Source organism: Acanthochromis polyacanthus, chromosome 13 (genome assembly GCF_021347895.1).
Source record: "Acanthochromis polyacanthus isolate Apoly-LR-REF ecotype Palm Island chromosome 13, KAUST_Apoly_ChrSc, whole genome shotgun sequence".
NCBI lineage: Eukaryota > Metazoa > Chordata > Actinopteri > Pomacentridae > Acanthochromis > Acanthochromis polyacanthus.
The window spans coordinates 13,030,448-13,057,392 of record NC_067125.1 but is presented as its reverse complement, the minus strand read 5'-3'; the positions used below and the strand labels follow the sequence as shown (position 1 = coordinate 13,057,392).

General features: G+C 38.8%; 1 protein-coding gene across 1 annotated transcript in view; it reads left to right on the top strand.

Moving 5' to 3' along the window:
• Positions 1-6,576: 6,576 nt before the first annotated feature.
• Positions 6,577-26,945, top strand: part of gdpd5b (glycerophosphodiester phosphodiesterase domain containing 5b) — a 47,260-nt gene continuing 26,891 nt past the window's right edge. Inside the window, 2 exon segments of the mRNA XM_022199685.2 lie at positions 6,577-7,004; positions 25,564-25,737. Coding sequence (XP_022055377.2) covers positions 25,621-25,737 — 117 coding nt within the window. The 5' untranslated portion in view covers positions 6,577-7,004; positions 25,564-25,620.

Sequence of the window (26,945 nt, the reverse complement as noted above, 5' to 3'; positions counted from 1 at the left end):
AAACAAGTTGTTGAAATTTGTATGAAGTTGTTCAATCTTTGCCGTAAACACATTCGATTTATGTTAAGGCCCTTATTTTGATGTCAGAGTTCCACATTGTTAGTCATGGTATTGTTTTTTTTTTTTTTTTGTTTATTCTTTATATGAACACATAGAAATCAATGAAACGTTTATACGCATTACATCCAGTGTGAGAGCAGAGAACAACATTTGACATACAAGTTATAACTCTGGAGTATGTGCACTATAAATATTGGTTCTTGTGTCTGACACAAAGTTTTTTCCAACCAGAGGAATTCCATCAACCTCTTAATCCCCGGAGTTATTCTCTTTACAGCTCTTAGTAAATTGTCCTGACATGCCAACTGATGAGAGTCTTGCTTTTTTAAGCGATTGAACAAAGGCCTCCAGAACATTCTACAAAAGCTTAAGGAAGAAGAAGTCCTCAGAGACTAATTCCACAGCCCAGTCATTGTTAATTCAATTTTCATTAAACCACGATCTGTTGACATTGATCTCAATTCATGTGTCTCATTTATACTATCCAACAAATGAGCTGAAGTAACTGTTTCTACAACACCCCATAAGCCGTCCACAACCCCCGAATTTCTGCAGGGAATGTTTTCCTCTCTGAAAAAGGTGACAGTTTACACTTAAATTCCTCAGCATGTGCAGAGTGAGGGCAACTCCTGGATCAAGCAGGTCTAGTCAAATCTCTAAACCTCCATCAAATGAGTCATCTTGTTATTGTCTACCTTGTCTTGTACAAAGACACAAACATAAAAGAAAATCGGAAAATCATGGGCATTGTAACAGTCTGAAGAAAAGGTATTATTGTTGTAATTTACTATACGCACGTCACAGAATAACAATTCCTATTAGATGTAAAGAATCGTGTTCAGTTGGTGCTTTTTCTTAAAACAGAGCAACATGATTAATTCTTGGTTTCTTTAAAAAACAGTAAAGTAAGTCCTGAGGGTTGGGTGGGGGTCAACCAAGTTTAAAAAAGTGTATGCAGTTCCAGCTCACAGTGCCTCCTCTGTGTGGTCTAAATAAAGAAGTTTCTGGTTATTCTCTGGAACACCTCCAAACACATACAGCAGAAATATAGTGGTACATTGTCCTCTGAGAGGTAGCAGAAACAAATGTAAGAGCTACAGCAGTAAATGATGCAACATTTCACCAATTGGAAATCAGAAAAAAAAAAGCCTCAAGATTTTGTTTAATGATGGTAAAGAAAATCAGGACTCAGGCACGTGCAGACCACGTTCTCTCTCCGACAGAATCTGATATAAAAGTAGTGGACCGGATCAGAGGGTGGAGCAACTTTTACATAACTATGGCAAGGAAATGCTATTTAAGGACAGCAGCTCATGCAACTTCTGGACGTCATTACACTAACCTCAGCACCAGAAAAAAACAACTTTTTTGCTTCTTTCTGTTTTTTTTCTTCAGGAAACTTAAGTTTCTGTCTGATCTGTATTTTTGGATTTAAACAACAATCCCAACAAACGGGATTGCAAGCATTTAAGAAGTACTGACTGACAAAAGGGAAGTAATCATTACTAACTTCATGTTAAGTTCTGTAAAGATAAGTTCCGTGATGCATTTTGTAACAGATAGAGAGCAGCTAATTCAATTTCAAACTGTTTTAAATGCAGATGCATTGTAGTTAAAGACATACAGAAGACATCATATGGTGGTTGTGAACAAACAGAAGAGTTCAGTGACTCCCATGTCCCACCATCTGTGTTTGTTCTTCCAGCAAACAAACTAACAGCAACAGTTGAGAAGCTTCCTGAACATCTTTGTTGCTGTTGATCTTTTCCAGATGCATCAGTGTTTGGAGTCCTTAAATATAGTCTCCATGTGGGTCGAAAAATTCTTCACTGATTCTGTCTGTAAGGTGCTAATCTTAATATTAATTAGTTTGACAGAGGGGGCTGAACAGGGGCTGATGAGGAATAAGCAGAGCATAAATAATGGATGGATCGATGATATTGTTTTTTAGCTTAGTATATAAGTTAGTCAGGCCAATTCCTATGATATATAGTATTGCATGATCTTAACCCTAATATTTAAACCTATTAAGTAAATCGTATTCCTATATTGGAAATTCAGACTCAATATTTGTTGTTTTAATTGTGCTCATTTGACATCAGCGCCTTGACTTGCCTTGATTCTAGTATAAACTCAACTCAGGTAGATCAGGAAAGTTTGAAGCACTCTTTAAAGAAGCAACCTCGACAAAAATAGTTTCCTGCATTGTTCGAAGTTTCCAAAAGACGAAAACTTCCTAAGTAAGTATTCGACAGATTATGTATGTTACATATAAACTTCTAAAGACTCCACACTGAGGAAAATGTGAAGCAGACCTGGACCACTGACGGAAGCAGAGCACAGCTGCCAAGAAGATGATGACGCAACACCAGAGAAATGTTTCAGTTCTCCTGGGTGATGTAACTTTCTGAAGTTTTGCATCTCACAGCTCACCAAGCTACTTGATCATACACAGCTTTTAATCTGCCCATGTGAGTTCAGAAATCACATCAGCTGTGATGAGATAACAAAACACCTACTGCTATGTGGTATTCCTTCAGTTCAAATTTTAATTCATGTTAAATTAACTGGAGAATTATGTGACCTTTTAAACAACCCCAATCATGAGGTAAAAATACAGGAGCACTGTCATGGGAGAATGCAGAGATGTTTTAAATGAAGCCGGCTTAAATTAAGCAACTGCTACTTTACCAAGAGCCTTTAGAAATCTTTAATAAAGGCTTCTAAACACCACATTAGCAACCTGATACATACCTATATGTTTTAATTAAAAAAGAAAGAATAAACAAGGGAAAAGAAGATTTTTTTTTTTTAAAAAGCTTGATTATTAAGTAATTTAAATTGATTTAAAATGTCTTTTTCTTTGCTGGGCAGCTGAATGAAGTGGCAACACAATAATGAGATCATATCCTTCAACAAACAGAATGACATGCACGTTTTGAATGAGCTTTTCCGAGTTTTTTGGCCACTTTTACAGAAGTAGAGAAAGTCTATTTTGGACCTAAAGCTCTCAAAATGTGTAATGAAATGATAAGGCGGATCAAGTCAGGTGAATCTTTTAAAATGGGTTTAATATAGCGTGAACATGCCCCCTGGTGGGAAAGGTTTGAAAGTTTCCTCCAAGGCCATCAAAGTTTTCTTCACTCTAATTAAAGTTTTAATTAAAGGTACATTTAGGTCTGTGTTATTAATTCATAAAAGGCATTAAATTTAATTTCTGAATTCCTCTTAAAATAGACATGCTATAGCAACTTCTCATTTTTCACTAAAGATATGCATGAGTAAAAGAAACAGCAGCAAGAAATCCCAGCAATAATCTCCAGAAAATCTGCATAAAAAACAAGACCAAGGATGCCCAGCACAACGTGAAGTTTTTGGAGAATCTTGAATATGTAAACACTAAATGTTTACAATATTAGCAGAAGCTGTGGCAAACATATGAGTCAGATGCTACATGTCATTGCATTGTGGACAATCAACCACTAGATGGAGTGAAAAGCAACCAAATAAATTCCACCCAAACTGCGTCCTTAAAAATATACTCATAAAGACATGATAGAATTGTGAGTATGAGGGCGGAAACCTAATAAATTTATCTGCATGGTTTGACTCTCCAAGACATTTTTAGAAAACAAATACGAAGTTGCTCTGTTGATAGACAAAGAGTGGCTCTCTGAACACATTGACCATCTATCATCTCTTAACATCTGTACAGATGTCTGGAAATATTATTTCTCAGCAGCAAAACAAAAACAAAACTCAAACACTCAAGACTTCAGTGCTACCTCCTGACATCAAGTATTACAGCATTTTCTGTTTGATTGTAGAACAGTGTTCACGTATATTTGATTAACTGTTTCAGTTCCCAGTAATGAGTTTCATGCTCCATAGTGAGATCTGTCAGGGTTGTGCTAAGTCACTGCTGTTGTAGTTCCTCTCCAGGCTTGATGTGAGACCTCTGAAAAGATCCCACCATGCTGTGAAATTCCAGCATGCCTTCAAAGTCAGAACAGCTTTGGCATTTAGACGACACAGTCTAACTTTCTGCGCTGGTATTCTCACAAATCCATTTGTTTCCCTTCTCCCCTCTTTGAAACACTCAGCCTCCCTTTAGACAGTATCAGTCGCAAGAACTTCACCTAATCCTGCTGTGTTATGCAACAGCACCTGCAGTGGAGACCCCCACCAGCGCATCCCACCCTTCCTGCCTGCATGCTGGTCGGCATTTTAAAATGGGCGGAGTTCAAAACAAAGCTCAGCAGCTGGAGCTGCTGACTAATGCCAGCCTGTGGAGAGAAGAGCAGGGAGGCCCCGGGTCAGTCACATCAAACAGACATATGTCACCAAAATCATCCTGAGAGGAACCTTTATCTTGCTTCCCTGCATGGAGATGTACAGAGAGAGACAATATGAAGGTGTGTTTATAGGAGAGAAAGTAGGTGAAATAACCTCAACACCTATTAGAATTATAGTTGTGCCAATTAGTTAAAAAATGGTTAGTCTGAATCCCAACACTTGGCAAAGTGGACAGCAATCACAGAAAAAAAAACATATGCAATTTGACTATAAGAAAAAACAAGAAAATTTTATGAAAATGAAGAAAGAAATAAAACACATGCTTTTCATGAAACAAGACTGCTCTGAGGATGTGTGTAAGCCATGGCTGTTCCAAGCTGACTCTTCTTTCTGCCACGTGCCACTATGTAATGCTGCTTCTTGTCTGTCAGTATCAGCAGAGTGCATTAGTTTACTGTTTAATGCAAAATGCCTTAGGACACACACATACACATACACGATCACAACTCTCCATCTCTATCAGGAGCTAATGCATTTGGCTGCAACACTGCATTTATAGTTAGTGATAAATCTGAACTGTTACTCCTTTTAACCACAACTCTTCCACCTCTTGACACAGGAATGTCCATAGTTCAGGCAGGCAGTTAAATACAACTGACCTGAGAAAGGCTGAATACTTCAAACACTGTATTCGTACCTGAAGGTGAGTCATTTCATTAATTAAGCAGAAGCCTGTCACTGTCTAACACAATTCTCGATCTGAATATGTATTCATAGGAACAATAGATACTGGGATTTGTCTATGCAGCGTTGTTACAAAGAAACACAAAAGCAACTTATCCTGCTTGACTCTCAATAAACTGATAATATGAGGATAAAAGGACTGTGTAAAATAAACTGTAAAATAAATATATCACTTTATGTTGGATAAAGGAAATGTGCTTGTATGAAAGGTGAGCAGTTAAATGAAAAGGTGCATAAAACTGTAAAATTGTGGTGACCTGGAAAAGTTAATTTAGTGAAACTAAAGTATAGTTAAACATATTTTTTGAGAAAAGTTAAAAGAATAAAAGGTTGACAGCTGCCACTTTTGGACAGCACAACAAAGCTTGTATTTCCAAATCAGAGGGGGATTCAATTTGATCTGGGCACTCAGTACAAGGTGTGTCTTAATGTCTTTCATATATGTTATTGTAGCTAAATGTGGATTAATCTAGTTTGATTTTTATCTGGCTGACAAAAACAAAGATCTCTTGGGCCATTCATTCATTCACTGCATCTCCTCCACACATGTGGTCAATGTTTTCGACATCATCTACCAGCACTGTGGCCCTAACAGTACAAAAAAAAAAAGCACGAACAGTTTCAGAATTAAAAATTATGCAGGACCTTTTAACATTAAATATTACATAGTGTCTCTGGATCCACATGGTGATCTTTTGACAAAAATCAATAATTCAGATTTCCTTAATGAGTCACTTGTTTCCTCATATAATAGAAAGTGACAAAGTCTAAACTTGAAAAACACCAAGTTTGATAGTCTTCTTTGTTTGGTGGTTCAAAGAGATGTATTTCAACACTAATCATTAACTTGTATTCAAATAAGTCTTTGGTTAATTCATCTGATCCATTGGTTTCCAGTGATGTAGAAAAATAGACAATCACTATGTGATGTTTACAACAATCACAGAAAGCAATTACCATTAAATGTGCAATGGAGAACAAGCAGCCTGAATAAAGACAAAATAATAAAGAAAATCTATTCTTTATTCCATCAGGAGTGTAAAAAGAAAAAATGATGGAAAAAATGAAATCAGACTGCTGTGAAATATATAAAAATGTATTCAAGCAGACAAACAAGAACGTTTTGTGTCTATAATGAATGTCTCCATGTCAGCTATTAGGTATGCTGTTTAGATAAAATATTTATTTCTTTTTGCTTTGAACGCTGATATTTGTCTGGTGTTGCATTCACGTCACATTGGACTTTTGTACTACCAAGTCCACTGAAGGAAATTTTAGGAGGTGTAACATCTGGCTTCAACTTGTCCGTGTGGATGAGAAATTGCGACGAGATGTTAATATATATTTAGTATAAGTGGTTTGGCATTTTTTGTGAATTAAAGGGTTTAGAGGTGTAGCAACGGAACAACAGCCCGGTTGACGGTTTTTTTCGACGTGACCTGAACGCTCAGACCGGGAGCTGGTGACGCTTCCTCACCGTACAGGAGGGCTGCAGATAAAAGGAGCCACTCTCACTCCTCCCACCATTCACTACATTGAATTACTCCCACAGTGTGTGTGTGTCCCAGCTCCCACGGACACGAAGAGGTGAAATTTGCCTTCAGAGAGGACCACAGAAGCCCTCCACGGGGCCGGACGGAGCGGCTGAAAACGGGACTTTTTTTTCTCCGGGACCGAACCCAGTGACACCGTCCTCTCCCACCGGCTCTGCTCTCCTTTGTTGTCGTTGTAAAACTTCGCCTCAGTCAGCATTTGCCGGTGAGCCACCCAGCCCCGTTACCTTTGACTCGGCTTGTCCCCGCTTGACTTTCAGGAGGAGGGGCCGTGTTTTTATTATTTTATCGAAGAACACTCAACTTTTATCTCCAAGGAAGCAGAGAAAAGTGGCAGCAGCCCTCAGACAGGTGAGCGCGTGTTTGAAATGTGTACCTGTGTTTTGTTTCGGACCATATTTACAGTTACACTCATCACTTCATTCTGTTTATAGCCCTCCGCACACTGGCTAACATCCCCTACTTATAAGTACAAGTTAGCTTCACAAGTTTTGAAAAATGAAATGTTTATTATTCAGAGGTTACTTAGTGCTTTAAAGCTCAACGTTTGGTGCTTATTGGTGGGTTCATGTGCACCCAGAAACATGAGACACGCCCATGATGTAGCCCCAGTAAGGCAGGAGTTCATTCATCCAACAATAAAGAATACACATAAAGTTCAACATGGAGGTAGAGCTCCATCAATTATACAGTTGGAACTTACTTGTGTGATCTATCCAGTGGTGGACAGATGGGGACAACTGTAAATCTCAGGGAGGCAAACAGAAACCCAACTGAATTGAAGGTATTCTGTTATGGTTCTGTAGCACATAGGCTGGTTGAAAGCTATGTCAATAAGAGAGTTAATAATTCACCTCCCTGACATAGTTTGGTTTCTCATTTTACAGTGAGAGATCTGATGTGTTCAGACTAATGCAGGTACAGTTAATATTTAGTTTATTAGGCTGATCACCATTCAGAATAACTCACAGGATGAAGCCCAAGGGGCAGTTAAAAAAAAAGTTCTCACACAAGCAAAACATCCACTTAGTGTAGACATTCCTAATTACTGAGAGTTCTGCCTGTGTTTGATGATATCATCATCAAACTACAGCAACTTCTGTTCCCATAAAATGTGTTTTCATTGTTACCACTGAGATGTGTGGTACTCACTTGTATTCATACACACAACTCTGCCACTGATATCCTGCTGTGAAATGAAAAAAAAAAGCCCTACAAAAAAAGAAATACAAAAAATATTTTGACTTTTTTTGGGGGATCAGACTTTCAGAAAAATAATATCCAGCTGTGATGGAATTCAGCACTCAGGATTGATGGAACTGTAGATGATAAACTGTGACCGTGTGACATCTCACCTGTCCGAGGTAATTAAAAGTGGTGCCACTTACTGTTCAATCCTGACTGATCCTGTCTCTATGTCGGGGATAATTTATAAGTAATTAATGAAGTTACTCTTGTGTTGCATTCTCTTGTTTTGGAGATGTTCACAGGGATCCTGCTGCTATCTGATGCTGCAGGTATTTATATATAGGGACGATGGAAGAACTGTACTAACAGCTGAAAGCAACAAACGGAGCTTCAGTTCCAGTTAACTTTTTGAGGTTTGCGTACGATTCACAGAACTGAACACACAAACTGTGTCTTTAGTGCTCTCAGTGTTTACGAACAGAACACACAGCAGCTATGTACACCCCCTGTCAAAAGTTTTAGGACACTGTCTCATTCAAATAAAGTAGAACCTGTCCTAAAACCTTTGACAGGGGGTGTATAACTGTTGCAACCATTTCATTTGCTTTAACTGAGGCATCTTAGTTGCATTCACTGAGACTAGGAAATAGGAGTTTCAGTGAATAAACTTAACCAGTCAGAGTTGGGGTGGCCAAAGTGGCCCCCTTGCCCCCCTTGGAAGTGCCTCTGCCTGTTCTCACCACTTGCATAATTCATGACACTATTTATTTATCTTTGGAAGATGATGATTTCCATTTGGATGTTCCCAGTGCATTAGCATTCCAAGAAGGATTTCGTAGAACACAAGATTACTCATCATATTTATGTAGTGCTGTAACAGAGGACGTTTAATCATCTTACAACTTTGCCCTTTGGTGAGGATCTATTTGGTCCAGTGTCTCTGTTCCAACCTTCCTGACGGCTTTCACACTTCCGTCTGTCACTAACAGCTACACCCTCTGTAAAAAAAAAACAAAAAACAGCTTGTTTGTTTTGGTTCAGAGCTCCACTTTACAGATGACAATTATTTACATCCCACTGGCATGTAAATAATTACTTCTCCAAGGATTATAGTGTGTTTAGTCAGAGTTCCAGGAAAAGGATGACTCAGGTTGAGTCAAGACTTTAAAAATTAACTATGCAAGGCTGTTTCCTTCTTTTTGCTTTCTCCAACATCTATAAATGGATTAAGTAGCTTTGGACTGGACTGTGCTGAATACGGTGTTTTTGAACCTCTGCAGGACAGTAATGTATACGATGCTGCGCAGTATATGGGGGCAGCAAGTCCTATAAAAATATTTTCAGGTCATGACATTGAGTCTCTTATTGTATGCCATGTGAGAAAATAAACACTATTCTTAACAGTCAGATCGCAACAGTTTCAGCTGAGGGACTAAGGTTGGCATTTTGAGGTTAGCTGGAAAAATGGTGACAAGTAATGTTCTTTGAATTTGCCTGGATTAAAGTGGGTTATATGTGAGCTGTTGCATTCAAAAAATGCACTGCTCTGCTAAATATTTTTTTTAAAGAGTGGTTTAAAGCTCACCCTTGGTCTACAAAATGTTGGCTAAAGGTATAAATTGAATAGCAGGGAGATATAATGGGTCCGAACAGAGAGAAATGCAGTAATCCACTTACTGGTTACTTTTGCTTTTACAGAGATATGGGCTCTGCTGAATATATGTTCTATTCTAGAGCTCTTAAACAAGCCTTTAAGTTTTATGCATATCGCTGATGCTGATTAGACGTGTAGAGTTGCCCTGTGTAGCTGACCACCTTGTCCATTTGAGTCTCGTATTGATTTTGTGCCTCAGCCTTTCTCCTTTTCCTGCTTGTATAACTACCCCTGTGTGCTTACTTGTTTATGTGCTGCATCTATTGCTTTAAAGTGGAAAAAACATGCACATAATATATCTAACAATAGATGCTGTATTCTTTTGGATATTTGTTGGCTTCATATACCAAAAGAAATGTATCTCCATGATCTGTTAAACTATGGTTATCCAGAAGGGGTGTCAAACGAGTTGGGGGGGGGGGGGGGGGGTACCTATTACTATTAATGAGTGTTCTGAAGCTGTGAGGTTTAATTCCAGCCTTCTCTGTCATTCTCTGACAAGCACACATGCAATCCTTTTTGTTTGCATATCCTCTCGAGATAATGAATTTACACAAAGAAATGACTTGCTTCTTAAAGTCTTACATCTAAATTTATAGTCGCCACATAAAAAAAACAAAACAATCTGATTACCATGCTGTTCCACTCACTGACACAGCAGTAAATGTTAAATGCAAGAGTAAAGGATAACTAAATTGAACTGAGATGTTGGATAAAACATGACAGAAAACCATGGGTACAAGTCTGATCCAGATCTGCACCAAAATTTAATTGGCCGTGCTCGACGTCCCCACTCAAACACACAAACAAACGGCACTGAAAAAATATCTGTAGGGAATAGTTTCCTGAATCACAAAGGAAAAATGCTGCAACAACACCCAAAGCAGTTGTGCTCACATCAGTGGAGCGAGTTAAAAGCAGTTGACGCTGACAGTCGTGGCAGTATTTGTCCTGACTTGACTTGCAAGTCGTGATACCACCCTGATTGTGAGTTTTGCGATCTGTTGCACCCCTAACAGTTAGGGTGGTGCTGGGGAGTGGTGTGTTGTGTGAGGTTTGCGAGCTTTTTGACTGTTGTAGCTGTCATGGAAATGTAGCTGTCGGGCAATAACAAATGCTTCTTTTTTCAAAACGGAGGCTGAATCACAGTCAGTTGCATGCAATAACATAATTGCTTCATTATGTCTTCTGTAGGACAACATGTTTATCTGACACAGGTGAAATATATGCAATGCAAGCTGAATGATTGGCCAACATGGCAAAAAGTAATTTTGTCCAGAAGACCATGAGATGAGTCAGACATTTGTCTGTATATGATAACATACACACATTTAGTCAGTGTCTTTCACAATCAAAGCTTTCAAAAAATACCCTGGACTTTGGGGGCTGAGCTTACACCATTCATATGTTAGGTATGCAGCTGATGTTTTTCACACAATGTAAAAACAGTTCCTAGAAGTGATTTTGCATACGGTGCTACAGCATTGCTAGTTAAACAAATAAGAGTTTCCTTACATTTACAGACACAACCAGCTTCAGGTAGTCAAATAGTCAGTGTCATTTCCCTGCAGCTTCGAGAAGGTCGCAACCCTGGAGTTCCCAAGCGACTCGGTTGTGTCTGTGTGAGTCCCTGCTGTCTACAGAGTGCATTTCTAGCGCATAGCAGGTCCTGTTGCTATATGGACAAGTTCACTGTCCAGCACAGCATGGAATCTGTGTGAGGCCACTATTTAATGAAACACTCAGTAACACTGGAAGCTTTGCTTTGTTGTCTTTGCTGATTTGCAACTTGAGCTCTGTTCAGAGCTGAATACTTTGACAGACTGGGTGGTGCACAGGTATTTTGTTAAAGCAGAGGGACCCCTGTGATGAAAAGGCAGCAATAATTCCTTGACTGAATAATGCTTCTGCTTGTTGTTATTTCATTTTTTGTCGTATTCCAACCATCTGAGACCCACAGAGTCCAAGTTTCTGTAGCTGAGAAAATGTACACCTTGTGGAGTGACATTAAGACTTTCTATTTTTTCAAATCTTTAGTGCCTCAGGTGTCTCTGTGTCACACATTTTAAGCAGCCGGTCTTTAGAGCTATTGCCTAATCCTCTTCACTGGAAAAGTTAGTGTAGTAGTTTTTCAGGTTATTTAGGAATCGCTGTTTATTTATATTAGACATTTGCTTTTTTTCCCCCCAATGCATTGCTCATGGGGAAAATAGCTATGTTAGCTTTGTGTAATCGTCCCTGTAATAGAATTAAATAAGCCAAATGTTCACATAGGGAGAAAGCTCAGTTTCTATGGTGGCACCCGCGTGTCTGGCCCTGCAGTCCAAATCCAGACGGCAGTCAAAGTCGAGGACAGAGATGGGTGTGATGTCAACACACAGATGGTGAAGAGCCCTCATGCAGACATACAGATGGCACCTTGATAAATCACACTAGGTCAACCACTCTTGTCTTTGGCCTGAGGAAATAACAGTCAGCCTGAAGAGGCCTGAGAGAAACAGGCCAGTGGAGTGGTCCATTTGCCCACATGGCATAACAATGATTCCCACCGTGTCTCTGCACGCCGTGGATGTCTTTGTCAGCTGTTTGCTTTCCAGGTCACAGTATCAGCACAACAGTATCACCTATGTTTAAGAACTACCCCAGAATATTCAGGCACACATTTGCAGGTGGTGTTCAGAAGCAACCTCTACTGCCTTAGCTTTATGTTTTGTGACATCTCAGAGGACCTTACCTCAGGTTAAACTGCCAGAAAATAAAATGTCTAAATCTGACAAGCAGCATTACAATCAAGTGCCATGCCACATACTGTAGCATTCTCACATTCTCAGTGAGTGATTTTTACAGTGATTTTTTTTTTTTTTTTTTTTTTTGACAGGTCGGGATTTTCTGAATGTAACAAAAAATAACTATAAAAAAACTGGAGGTGTGAAAAATTTATTGGAGCCTAGGCTGAAAAAGTAGACAGGAAAAGTCTTGTCCCTTGTAGACAATGCATTTTGTAAATACATTAAATAGACTGTTGACTTCAGTGAGAGTCACTACTTGATATGTGTGTGTGTGTTTTTTTTTAATTATCATGCTCACATTTGTTTTTTCATAAACAAACTTTTTAAAAAATAGTTTGGTGTATTAACAATTTTCTGCTTAGACTGCTGGAACAGGCTGTTTAATGGATGCTGCTGATATGCCAGGCGAGCTGGGCACAGAAGCTTAAAGCGTATCTCTTTTTCATTATGAAAGCCTTAATAAACAGCTATAAGGAACATCAAAACCAGATGTAAGTGACACTCTAAAGCCGTAAAAGAAACCTCTTCATATAAGGGCTGTACCAGGTTCCAGATGTTGTACCTGATGCTGATTACAACACCAGCTTGCTCAAGTTGGTCTGATTTTATTTTATTTTTCTCAGCTTGCTCTCCACAAAACATAATTTGCCTGACTGCTCTTTTATTATGACACATTTTCCTCTGTTTGCAAACCCACACTGTGTTTTTGTAGATAAAGAAGTTTGTCATAAAACAATGTTTAGCTACTTATTATGCTGTTACACCAGCTTATGTAGCCATATAGACATTTGACTCCTCTGCCGCTTTGATCTAGAACAACATTTCTTAACACATTTGTGATGGATTACCAGGATGTTTGGCCAAGATGTTCATGGCCCCCGGAGGATAAATCCTGACCACTTTGATGATCCCCTTGGTGTCTCTTTAGCAAAATGCTGACATTTGTGGTTGAATGTCAAAAGAATCTTTGGACGGATTGCCATGAAATTTGGTTCATGCATTCATTTTCTCCTCAGGACCAGTTCTAATCGTTTTGGTCATATATATAGACTCCTCATCTAGCACCGCCATCAGGTCAAAAGCTTTGATTTCTGACCCCATACTTGCAACACAAATGACAATTCCACAACCTTAGTCATATTTCCTGTTTTGTGCTACTTAGCAAAGTTAGCATGTTAATATGCTAAACTGAGATGTTGGACATGATAAATATTTAACCTGCTTAACACCAGCATGCTAACATTTCCTTTGTTAGTATATTAACCTGCAGTGATGGCACTGTGCTTTAAGCCCTGTTGTGTTTGAGCACTTCTTCATTTCTTCGCTTATCGACTATTGGCCTTGTTTACTAGGTACCTTAAATTCTCTTTCAGATACAGTACATGTGTCATTTTGTAAATTTGCTTTTCTTTTTATATGTGTAGAGACGAAGATCAAGATAGGCAAACACCATGACTGGAGCGGTAGTTAGTGTTTATCAAAAGGAAGACTAACTCACAATATTTAGAGATGTTACACTTTAATTGTATTCCTAACTGTAGTATAGCACTAAACTGATAAAGCTGGTAGTTCAATTCCAGTTAGGGATGTTGTAGCTGTTAAGCATTTTATTAAAGCATTATTTCAGTATAAAAATCAGTATTAGTAGTGCTAATTTTTGTCCAAGTAAAGCTAGAGCATATCGCTGTAATTAATGGATTCTAGTGAGCTTGAAAGCTCATGTGGGCAGCGTGTACTTTGACATTCAGCTCATGTCTTTCCAAGAACATCCTGCCTTGTAGCTGTTCACAGGCTGATATTCCTCTGTGGCATCTACCTCCTGTCCTGTGTGTTCTCCTTCATTTTACCTCCAGACATCTGAAATCTCATGCACCACTGAAGCTGATAAGAGACTGTGGTGAATTTCCACATTAAGCAGACAATAGTGCGTGTGATCCTGTCTTTAAGGTGATAATTATTCAAACCCACACACTATCAGCTGCCTAAACATCGGATAGCAGATGACAGGTTAGCACTGTCCCCTCACAGCAGGAAGGTGCTGAGTTCAAACCCGACAAAGTTGGCTGGGAAGTTCCTTTCTGAAGTTTACATGTTTTCCTTTCCACCTTTGCACTGAAATGTGTGGGTGGTCTGCTTCCCACACACTCCACGGCAGATGCGTGTTGTGCATGAGGAATACATCTGTCTTTAACCTTGACTCCTAGAAGATGATAACCGTAGCTGTTGCTCAAACTGTGGAGTCCTGACTTTATTGTTCAGGCGATGCTTCAGAAAAAGACTGCATTCACAACACCAAAACCCCCTGTGTCAAAAAATGACCAAGCCTCCATCCACAGAGCTCCACATGGCTCGTAATATGGCTTTTATTGGTCACTGTGTCCATAGGGCTTTATCAAATTCTGTCCCTGCAGCATCAAACCAGATCATACTCCATGCGTCAGAACAAATATACTCCACTATCAAATCATCTTTCCTTTCTTCAGACCATGAAGAATATTTCATACAGTAAGTTGAAGCCCACTGCCTAAAGGCTCTTTTTTTTTTTTTTTTTTTAAACCTCCAAATTAAAAAAATGAGGGAGATATCTCCACACATTCCTTGACCCAGTTACGCCTCTGTTGTTTTGTCCTCACTGAAATGAGTGGGTGGATTTTCTCCTCTCTTGTTGTCCTGAGTTTTGCTCTAATAATGGAAATGAATGACGATGATGCCATGCGCCTTTCCTGCTGTCAGTGTCCTAATTTGAAGGAACTGATGGATTGTGATTAGATTAATTTTCCTCGGATTATCGTTGACCCATATTTTTTCAGATTGATGAGCTGTCAGTTTGACGTGTCAGATTGTGGGGATGTTCTCGTCCTGGATCGTTCCTTCGACACTACATTTCTGCTATTTGCTGCTGTCAGCCAGCTTGAAAAATATCCTTCCTCAGAATAATTCTTCTGCCTCTCGCTGGCTTTGAGCTACACTGGCGCTCTTAATCAGCTAACTTGGCACAGCCAGGCATTTTAAATCTCAGATTTAATGTAAAACTTTATTATAAATTGCTGTGATGACGGCTCTTGCTCAGCTCAATTGGGCACAAGTGGCCATTAGTCACTCTGTAACAATGAGCTGTTGTTTGTGCTCTATCAGGATGTCTTATCAGTAGTTTCTGTTAAATGGCCACATGAATGTGATGCATTTCATTTTATCTTCACACATAAGTCAGTTACTTAAGATTATTTGTAAAATATAGAACTTACTCTACTGTAGAATCAATAGTCATTAAATAGAATCTACATTCAATGTCATGAGCAGGAAGGACATCAACACCCAAGAGCCCTTATGTAAGTGTTGTGCAGTATTCCTCTATTGTCATTTGCCAGACCAGAATGTTCTGGCACCAGAGACACTCAACAAGTATGTGTCGAGTATGCAGTTTTCTTTTTTCATCTTGATGTCCTAACACTCTTTCACTATATTAGATACTTAAGAATATCCTCTATATGAGCATTTCACCATACTGTGTTTGAGCACAGCTTTCTCTGTAACAGCCACAAATCAGTGGACTAGCCTGTCTGACGATGTGAGCGGTTCACAGTACTATCAGCACTTTCAAAATCAACTTTAACAGTCTGCTAAAAGCTGCTTAACACTGCACTCACTGCAGAGGAATCTTTGGCACCTCCTTAAAGAGGTTTTTATTCTGCCCCAAAACCGTAAGAACTGAGACTAAGCATATATATTTGTGCACTTTTGTTCGTGAAATGGTCAGAAATAACAAGAAGATGCATAGATTTTTGTCTAATCAGGTAATGCAGACTCTTTTGACAAGACGAGGCAAGTTACCTTAAAGCTATACACTGGCATGGTGCAGAAAATGGTAGCATTTTGTTTGAGGTGTACATTGTCCCATTTCAATAAAAAAAATATTAAAAAGCTAGCAAAACATATTTGAAACTGTTGTAATTCTTATGAAGATGTCGGTGAATATTCTGGTCCTCTATGACTGGAATTGACCTGTCGGATGTGTACAAAGAAGCGCTTGAAGATGCCACAACTACAGGCTTGTGTTGACATGTTCAGTTCACTGTTATTGGGATTCTGTGGTGGAGTTTTTTTTTTTTTTTTTTTTTTTTTTTTTTTAAGAGTTCAGTATTTTAATGCAAAAGAGTAAATGCCAAATCATAAATTATATACACACACATAAATAAAACCTCAATTTGAGTCCGACAGCTTATTTTTAACTTAAGTCTAACTTTTTGTAGCTGAATATGGTAATACATACACAGAAACTGTTGAGTAAGGTATTCGAGAATTGTTTTCGTTACATCAGCCTTTCAGCATCAGAGCAAACTTCTTGTTAGGCTGGATGCACTTCATTCTGCACTGTCAGTAATAGGCTTCCGGTTAGATACAGTCAGCTAATCTGTATGCACCTTAAAATATCCTGTGCATAGGCTTCCAATTATAACGTGCTCAGATTTGTGGGTCACCACTGGTTGCCCTAACAAAGTGGAACCAGTGGCTGTGATTGATTCAACTTTGGATTTGTCTTCCAAAGCCAAGAAATGCCAAAGTAATGCATACACAAGAATTATATATACAAAATAAAATGTGGAGCACTTTAAGAATAACTCTTGTTAATACTTCACCATTGTTTTTATTGTGCTGAATCCCACCATGTGTAAATCTGTAAGGCTTGAGGTGATGATGGGTGATGTTTTCTGCTATATTTCAAATCACTTTAAAAGTGTGATAAGTGTCACTTACTGGCACAGCTAACTGGGTCATTTGAGAGTGGTTTGTGGTAGAACTTAATGTCAGACTCAGGATGAGGGTTATAGGCTGTGGCCATTAATTCTCTGCCACACGCCACAGTGACTCATTGGGATGATATAAGGATTTTACAAGAATTACGTTTATAGCCGATGATAATGGCCTGGATAGTGTTCATAAATGCATTTGAGATTACATGGGAATTTGCCACACTTTGTTTTTGTTGGGTAATGCAGATGCCTTCTGCATAAACTGGCACATACAAATCGCGGCACTAATTGGAAGAGCTCCATTTGTATCACACTACATTCTTAATACGCTATAAGGCACACATTATAAGCAGTCTATATTAGTCAAGTTAAATCACCTTTATTTATTTAGCATATTTTAAAAACGGCCAAGGTTGACCAAAGTGCTTTACAGATCAAAAATAGAAAACAACGTCTAATCTGTCAGGAAGTATACAGAGCAAGATGAACAGTGCCGTTTATCAGGTGTCGGTGCTCAGCTACAATTGAAAGCCAGGGAGTACATATGTGTCTTCAGTAGGAACTTGAAGGTATCAAGAGATCGAGCTGTTCTAATCTGAACCGGTAAGCGGCTCCACAGACTGGGTGCAGCTACAGAAAAGGCTCGATCACCTCTGTTTCTGAGACTGGATACAGGAACTTTTAGCAATTAACATTAGGATAGAGCAAGAGCTCAAAGTAAGATTGACAGTTTTAAACAAGAAAAGCACTCAGAGAGCGCAGTACTCCGCCAAGGCTGCTCAGTTGTATCATTTTTGATGACTGAAATCACAGCACCATAGAATGTGGTCATTTAATGTAGATGTACCCACAAACAAACTGACTTTGCACTTAGCACAGGCATGTGTTATACATGTGTAGGTTGTGTACAGATACCCAATCATGTGACCCAAATATGTAGCAGATGGCGGGAATTGATGGAACTCGGAAAACCCCCCACACATTAGTCAGTTGTTGCTTGTATCATTTCTGACGGATAAATCTGCATCAGTAAATTTGCAGCAGGATCGTCATCATGTGGTCGTCAACAGGCAGTTGATGAGGGTTCATTCGTTGTCGTAGTTACAGTGATGCCGTGCCGCTATCTCACAAGAATACAGAAATCTTTAACTATAAGCCACATCATTGCCAAAATCTGATCACTTGGTCCTTGTGTCATTTCTGACCTTCCCTGAAAATTTTGTCCAAATCCTTTTGTGAGTAATTTTGCTGACAAACAGACAAACCAATGCCGATCGTCACATAACCCCACGGAGACTCCACCTTTTTGGCGAAGTAGCTCGAGTAAAGAAAAGAAAGTGCTGTTATTTGCCTGGTTGTATTTCAATGTATTTTTGTAGTTTCTTTATGCGAAAAACATCATTTGTCAAAATCAGTTAGTGACAGTTGTTTTCTTCATGCTTCACCTGAGCCGTTGGAGGAGTTTTGTTTGTGTACACACTCATGCACATACGCACACATTACGTCGTCTGGCCAGTTAGAACATGTCTCCACATTTTTGGTTTCCCAGGAAACTCAACAGGCTTTGTCTCAAGGCAATAGGAATTAAAGAAAGCAAAGCGAAGATTAACTTGCATTAGTCTCTTGTGTGTTTGTATCTGAGCTCTGTTTACATGTTTGATAATCCGCTTCCTATGTGCAGCATCTGTAGCTATTTGAGAACTGATCAGTTAGAAATCTGACAGTTTCAAGATTTGCTGAGGTGGTAAATGTAGTGCCACAGAGGGTATAATGTGGTCTTAGTTGTCACAATGTTTCTGCTTTAAATTAACTGTTGTTTTTTTTAGTCGTCCTTATCAATCTTGCTAAAAAAAATTTGGATTTTCTTTACGGAAAGATACATGATTTACTACGCTGTTAACTGCAAAGTGGTAACACAATGATGTCTTTGCCTGAGCGTTTATTTTTCTAAACAATGGAGTCATATGCTGCAGACAGATCTGCCGCACAGTGATACTTGACAATAAGCAGCTACAGTGGTTGTTTTTTATTCAACACAGGAAGAGGTGGATATACCAGTACCAAGAATACTTTTTGAGGGCCAATAGCTCTTTCTTGATTGAATTTTAAATGTTGCCAGGGCTCTCTACAGCAAGACCTCTTGCCTCAGCTGTCTGTGCTTAGCCAGCTTTAGCGGCTCTGCTGTAATGACTCTCTGACTCTCTCTTTGCCTGTTATAACGGGCTTCATCACCCATGTGTCACTAATCACCTCCCTCACAGGCATCTTCTGATGCCACATGGTTCAGCCAAGTCTCCATGGTGCTCAGTTCTATGGTCTCCATTGCACATCTCAACAAGCATTTCACATCATGTAAACATGACAGGGATAAAAACAAAATAAGATAAAAAGCAGGCTGTTTTGAGGAGGGCTAAATAGATCCCTTAGTCGAATACAAGTGTATGTTTATTGTGTTGTGTTTGTATCGAGATTAACTCTGTGTTACTTTTTGGTTCTAATAAATTACTTCATCTGACCTAAGTGTTCATTTCAGGCTTTGCAAATATATTTGCTAAATTATGAAAGGTAGTGGACTTTGTAGACTAAATTACGTCAACTTCATGACTTGGACACCTCAGCTGGACAGTGTCACAGTGTCATGAAACGTGTTCTTTCTCAAATGTCTTTACTGCTTTGTTTAGCGATCCTTGAATGCGCTACAGGATAAGATAATGAGATCATTTTTGGACCCACTTTACAATCACTTGGCTCCAAAGTACTGATTGAGTAATGTCTTTTTGTCCATTTTGGGAATGCTGATAAGGCACATCTGTACTTATTTCAAAGGCTGAACTGTAGCTTACTAGTTATACTTTCTCCTAACAGAAATGAATAAAATATCAGGAATAGTCTCAACTGTTGGTTCAACTCACTAGTGATATATAATCAAGGACACCACCAGATTTAATAGAACATATAATCATCACACAGAGCAGCTTTATGAAGGTAAATAATTAGGAAAAATAATGTTCAACAAAATGCAAATAATATAACATCACAAGCTTCACATCACTTCGTGAGGATTATTTCTTCTGCCAAGGTGAAAGCAGAGGCAGAGATATGTGAACAGTGTTAGTTGTTTCTTTCTGTTTGTATGTCAGCAAAATTATTCAAAAATTCCAGAAGTTCTGGCATAAGGACATGAAGACCCATTATATTTTGGTGCTAATCTTGGCCACTTCTATTGAAACTGCAAGATAAGACACTGGCTTTGGTAGAGGATGGGTTCTCTGAGTACTCTTCTGCTTGCCTGGAAAAGGCCTCTGCAGAGTACAAAGGTAGTTTGAATGACATTGCAGGAGAGTTTTCTTGAAGTAGAACAGATCTTTAAGATTATTTTATTTTGCATTGGTGTGTTCACCCTTGGTTTCGCAGTTCTCTGCTGTTTCGCCTCTCTCTCTGTTCCCTGGTCAGAAGAAGACACAGATTTTTTTTTTTTGCTAGGAAACTGCTGAAGCATTTCCTCTCTTGCTGTGCTTTTGATTGGAGGAAATGAGGCAGCAAAAAAGGAGATGACAAAAGCTTTTTAGGTTTTTTTTTTTTTTTTTATACAACGTTCATATCTTCTCCCCTTGTTCACCCAAGTTCAGATACCATGTGACAGACAGAAATGATAGGAGTGATAGAGACTGCTTCTGTTGTGGTGGAAAGCTTCTATCACTTGTTGACTTCACTTGTTTAATCTGTTTCAGTCGTGGATGAAGTCATGTTAGATGACACAATCTGACTGGGCGCTTAAGTTGACACAGCAGATGTTTTATTGCTGAAATCTAAAGCATGAGGAAAGTGGTGCTGGGTTGTTTTTGTTTTGTTTTTTTGCTTTGTGTGAAATGATTTTTATCCAAGATTCAGTTGTTGTGCCTGTGACGCTGAGTCATTGTGACAGTGTAGCCTACAGTCCTTATGGTGGTCTGATTTCTGCTTCCACTGTGGTTAAAGGTGTCACATCCATGTTGGCAAAATATGACAGTGCAACAGAATCTTCACTTCACAGATGATTCACTTAAATCATTCTGTGCAGAGTTGTGCTATTCACGCTCCGTTTAACTTAACTTTGCCAATTAATTGCAGTTTATTCAAGATTTAATTGTCTCCACAGGGTCACATTTAGCTGATGAGTTTCTGGTAAGACATCATGCTGATAAAGGGATTAATTGCAGTGCTTTTCCTTCTGTCTTTATCCAGCCTGGAGGAGCGACGGGACACATTAACTACAAAGTTTTTTTTTAAAAAATCGATGGTGGCAAATCCGCAGCCTCAGTGCTGCTCTGCTTAATTATGATAATATGCCACATCAAATATGTGGAATTAAAGGGCCGTTTGATGTTCTGCTCAACTGAAGCAACAGTGATTTATGTGATATTTTTGACTTTGAAGATACAAGTGGCTGTATTGCTGGCATGAATGGAAGCTTTTGGAGATAAACAAGTTGCAACATAAAACCACATGCTGCTGTAACAACACAAAGGCATTTCTGTGCATACAGGTTATAATTTGTCAACAAAGTGGCAGCATTACAGTGCTGAAAGGAGTTTTTACTTTGCCACGACGAAGACTAAACTCTGCTGTGTCAGCCGTGCAATTGTTTTTCTGTCTTATAGGCTTGGTCGGCATGCCCAGACATATATCCAAATTTGGCTTTAGTTCATGGTAGGAGAGAGTTGATCATTCTCAGTTGCTATTAAAGTTGAGGCCTGCCAATCTTATGTAATATAGAAGAATTTCATTCAACTGAAATTTCATCAGGCATTTGCATGTTTATTGTGCAAGACAGAATTTAAAATAAAAATCTCATTTTTAATCTCTGTCAGTGAGATTTTTATTATTTTATTTTCAGTGCTCAGCTCATTATATTTACTGCCACCATGCTAAATGAAAAAATGCAAAGAGTTTTGATATTACTTGAATTTGAGATTTTTGCATTGCAAGACAAAGATACAATCCATAATTGTGGTGGATGAAGAAAACCTACGACTGAAATGGCAAAAACGAAACCTATCACTATGGAGTGGGCAGGAATGCAACCGGTTGCATTGTTTGCATATTGTAGTTTGTCATTCCAGTTGAACTGAAACCAATTTGTGACAAAGTACTACACACTTGGTCTTCTTTAACACACACACGCATAAGGACATACTGAAAACACAATCTGCTCTTTGGATATAAAACAACCATAAACTTGTAAATGGATAAACTTACATAACAGCATGCGTTTCAAGAATGTTAAAGGAGATAAAAATAAGCAAATGATGCACCTGTTAAACATGTCTGTCATTCCCTGGAAAATATATTGTCACCATCCACAGCGAATTCCATGAGAATTCCCAGAATTGTTTCTTTTTTTTTGTCACGAACAAACCTGTCAAACCAGTGGAAGTGTTCCCCTGTTGCTGCCCCTAGATGATTATTCTGTACTGTAAGTCTTTTTTTGGCAAATTTGAAGGGTTTTCCGTTAAGCAGACTCAAAATCTTGTCCTTACATGGCTGTGATCTCAATCAACTCGACGGACATGATTTATTCAGAAGAAATAGCAGAGAGTCAGATGGCTGCAGCTCTCGATCTGATCAAAGTCTAAATCCTTCAGATTGCTATGTCAAGGCAGCAGTATAACAGCTTGATGGTTGGCAATATATTAGCGCAATATAAGGTAATTGGTGAACACACCTGTGCATAGCGTGTTTGGCCAGCGATAGGCCATAATAAAGTGAGTCTGTGTATTCATGCTGGTCTATGCCTGGTTTTGTTTGTCAGAGCTGATCTTGTATCTCTCGGTGGATAAAGCACATTGTTGCCACGCAGTACAAACAGTGTATTTACTCGCTGTACTGAAAATATTTGACTAGTGGAGACCTCCAGATAGTATGTAATCTTAAATTAAACAGCAACAACTTTGATGTTTTCCCATTGACGATCTGATGGAGTCCAAACTATGTCACTGGCAGTCACAAAATGGTTCTAATTTTTCAGTCTGTCTTTGAGAAAATGTTTTTAGATGTGAAATTTTACTGTGTAACTGAGGACAGTTGAAGTTCATTTGTCTTTTTAAAATCAGTCCTTTAGGAGTAAATTTTTTTTAGCTATATTTTCTTCTTTAGATTTTAGGCTTGTTAGTAATATATTGTGTCTTTGGTTGCATCTCTCTTTAAAGTGATACAAAAGATTTATAGGTTCAGCTACTATACATGATGCTGTACATGTGTCAACAAATTAGTACTTTGCTCCCAATTTATCACATCACAGAAAACAAAGAGAATGTTGTCAACCTCCCAGTCAGATTTGAATGACAATAAAAATCTCATTGAGTATGATGTCAGATATTAGGATAAGCAGTCTTCTCTGGTTTAAAATGCTGGAGAGATTTTGTGGAGGTTTTGATTGGCAGCTTCCACACAAACCCAAGTTATACTAACTGTGCAAAACAGACCAGAGTTCATTTTAAATGAATCAAACAAGTTGGATGTAAAATCACAAATGTGCACTGTTGATACAGAACATTTCTGTTTCTGTCTGTTTCTTAAGCAACACACTGTAACAAACCAACTGTAATCTAAGTATTACTAAAATGAACTAAGTAGTTACTAACTGTAATAAGCACACAAGACAACTTGCACTTAGTGGTGGCCATGCACTGTAGATGAAGTAACAAGATATCTGCAGTACAGGTAGATGAAACCAGGAACACGATTCTGCTGTATTCACCAGGAGTCAGTTAACCATGAATCCCAGTTTTCGAAAATGAAAGTTTATAACTATCTGGTGTAATATGGTCACTACAAATGTAACTGTAGATGGTGCTACTCAGCTCTATATATGTAGCTCTGGACAAAAAATCATTCCATCCCATCTTTTTTGGGGAAATTTAAATTCGTAGACCATGGTGTTCTGTATCTTGTAGGTAATAGAGTTCTAGCTTATTCTAGCAAAATGGAAAACCGCAGGCTGTAGTAGTTGCAGTGATGATGCAGGAGAACCACTGATCCCAATGTATTCAAGTTTTTATAACATGTCAGTGTTAGGGGGAGGGGCAGCCAAAAAAACCTAAACTCAAAAATTCTGAAAAAAAATGTAATGGTCTAACCCTACAACTCTGTACTATGCAGCTCATAAATGTTTTTAGAGCTATTTTCTGACATGTATAATGTGTTTTGGGAACAAATCTCAGAACTCTGTGGTCCTGCTATGGTGAGACGGATTCATTACACCCTCGGGTCAGGCCCACCCTCACCAGAGCAGTTTAGCTAATAACAGGAAACATGGTCCTTGCTGCAGATGCTAATGAGCAGCTGTCCAGAGCCTGAGACAGCCTGATTAGAGCAGGAAGAGTGCAGTTAACATGCAGAAATGCTCTGAAACATCAGATGCAACTAATCTGCTCTCTAGCTGTTTTTGCAAGGCTGCAAGTAAAGTGAAGTATAAGCAGTTGAAATGCTCCAGGGAGACATGTTCGTGTCTGTGTACACTTTTAATCATGCTTGTTTGACACTTATCAGCACAGACTGTTCACCCTTCCATTAATTATGTATCATTTATGCTTTGATTACATCAAGTTGCACTTTCAACCTCAGATTTAACTGATGTGTGTGTTTGCAGCTGCAGCACAACAGGCTCCATCATGTCCCTGGAGAGTGAGGTAAACTTGTGATAACAGTCAGCACTGCTGTAATATCATTATTATTATTCTAGCTGATTGCAGAGTCTCAGTGCTGAATCAGCAACAGCTCAGTTGGAGGACTGAGTTATAACTGACTATTCGTGCACACCACTGCAGGTTCCTTGTTCACTAACACAGCTTTAGGTGTGAAAGGGATGCTGGGTTTTGCTCTGAAGTATAATGGTGCTCTGCTGCTCACACTAGGGATCTCACAATACCAGAAACTTGGTGGTCGGTACCGATACCATAGAATTGCCTTGATTCTTGATACCAGTTTCAATAACGCAACAATAAATTATTCAAATAAATCAATTCTGACCATTAAAGATGTACTGCTTTCATAGACTTTATACTATAAGTCAAAAGGCTTTGCTAAAATGTCACTGGTACATTATTTTTGCGTGGTCTTTCCTGCGCCTGATATAAAGTAAAACAACGGGCTCTGCTTGCTGCATTTTGGCCCAGACATGCAGTGGTTGGGTGATATATTCTTGGTCACCATAATTTAATGTGATGTTCAATACATGATCACTTCACTGAGCTCTTTTCAGTTTCATTTTCCTTTTTTTTCTCCCCTTGATCATATTGGTGAAAGCCCCTAGCAGTCTCAGTTGTCATTGGAAACAGGGGCTCAGAAACAAGGTCTTAATTTGAGCCTGGGCCATTTATCCGAAACATGTTGCTTTTCAACCCAGCATGTGCTTTCTATCAAAGTGCCAGACATGTTACCTCAGTGGCTATTTGTTCCATGTGTTGTTCAATGCGGTCTTTGTGGTCTCGACAATCTGTAGCTGTGTTGTTTGCTTCAACATTTATGTTCTTTGTGTTTTCTTACAGGATACTCTGTAGCCAGTGGGATGTTAGAGCTCTGGAAGCAGGACTGACTGAAGGAGCATGGTGAAACACCAACCCCTCCAGGTCTATGAGCGCCAGCTGTGTTTGTCATGTATCACTGGGATCTACGGTTGCCGATGGAAACGCTATCAACGTTCCCATGATGACACCACCAAGGTGAGAGTTGGATTGAAGTTTGCAATAGCAGTTAGAATGACTGTACATGTTGCTGTCAGTGAGTAACCATTTGCTGTTTTACTGAGCACTAATGTCTGACAGGGTGTGGCATATTATAAACAGTACAAGATGCAGTACATGTTCTGTACTGTGGAAGGACTAAATCCACAGAAGAACTGTTTCAAGTTCTCCTAGTGTACCTCAGAGAATTAGTGTTGTTCTAAAGGCAAAGTGTAGTTGCAGCAAGTATTAATTTGATCTAGTTTGCTTCAGTCTTTACTCCCCCTTGTGTGAGGTTAACACACATAAAAACTACTCATTTCATGGTATCCTCACTTTTCTTATACACATTTGCACAATTCTGTATATAATGGTCTCTAAGTAATGCAGAGCTTTCATGTGTTTTCAGCAACCAATCTGTTAAAGCACAAAGACTGACATTTGACTGACCTTGCAGCATTACTGGTCAGATTCTTTCACGCCTTACAGATTTACTCGGGCTTTACGTAGCCTTTCCTCTGTCATGAAAACCTTTTAGATGGTTTGATGCCTTGCTACGTAGAATTGTCTAAACAACAATGGTTAGAAAAGCAGTAGGAAATGGAGTCGAAGCTCTCCCTGCTGTCACCGATTATCTCACAAGATAATTACAAGCTCTGCACAAGCTCATATGTGAACATGTGCTCACATCAGGTTGGAAATGAATGAGACCTGATCATCTCATTCTGCTTGTAATTTCTTTTTTCCTAAGGTCATTTTCCCCAATAGCTGCACAGCTGTCCCGAGTGAGATCAATACAGATTGCTGACAATTCTTAGCTTTTTAATACTTCTCCTTTTGAAAAGCCTCAATTTCTATCTATCTAATTTTCATCAAAGATTACAGTTTCCCTTTTGTGTCTTTTTTTTTTTGAACTTCTTACAACCACCTGCCACCAACATTTTTAACAGAAGCATCTGTTGAATAAAATGTGGCATTTCTTCCCCTGATATTTGGTTGTTAAGTTCACAAGCAATTATTGTAACTGTGACATGAATGGAAATCTTTTCACAGCTCTGAATAACAAGATTACTGTGTAGGAAGTGTGATTTTTATTTTTATTTTTTACCAGAAGTACACTGTTACTGATTACACTGCTGCCAAAAAAACATATAAATCCCTTTTAAAACCAGTGTGCTTTTATATCTCCACCACGGCCTCTAGATGCC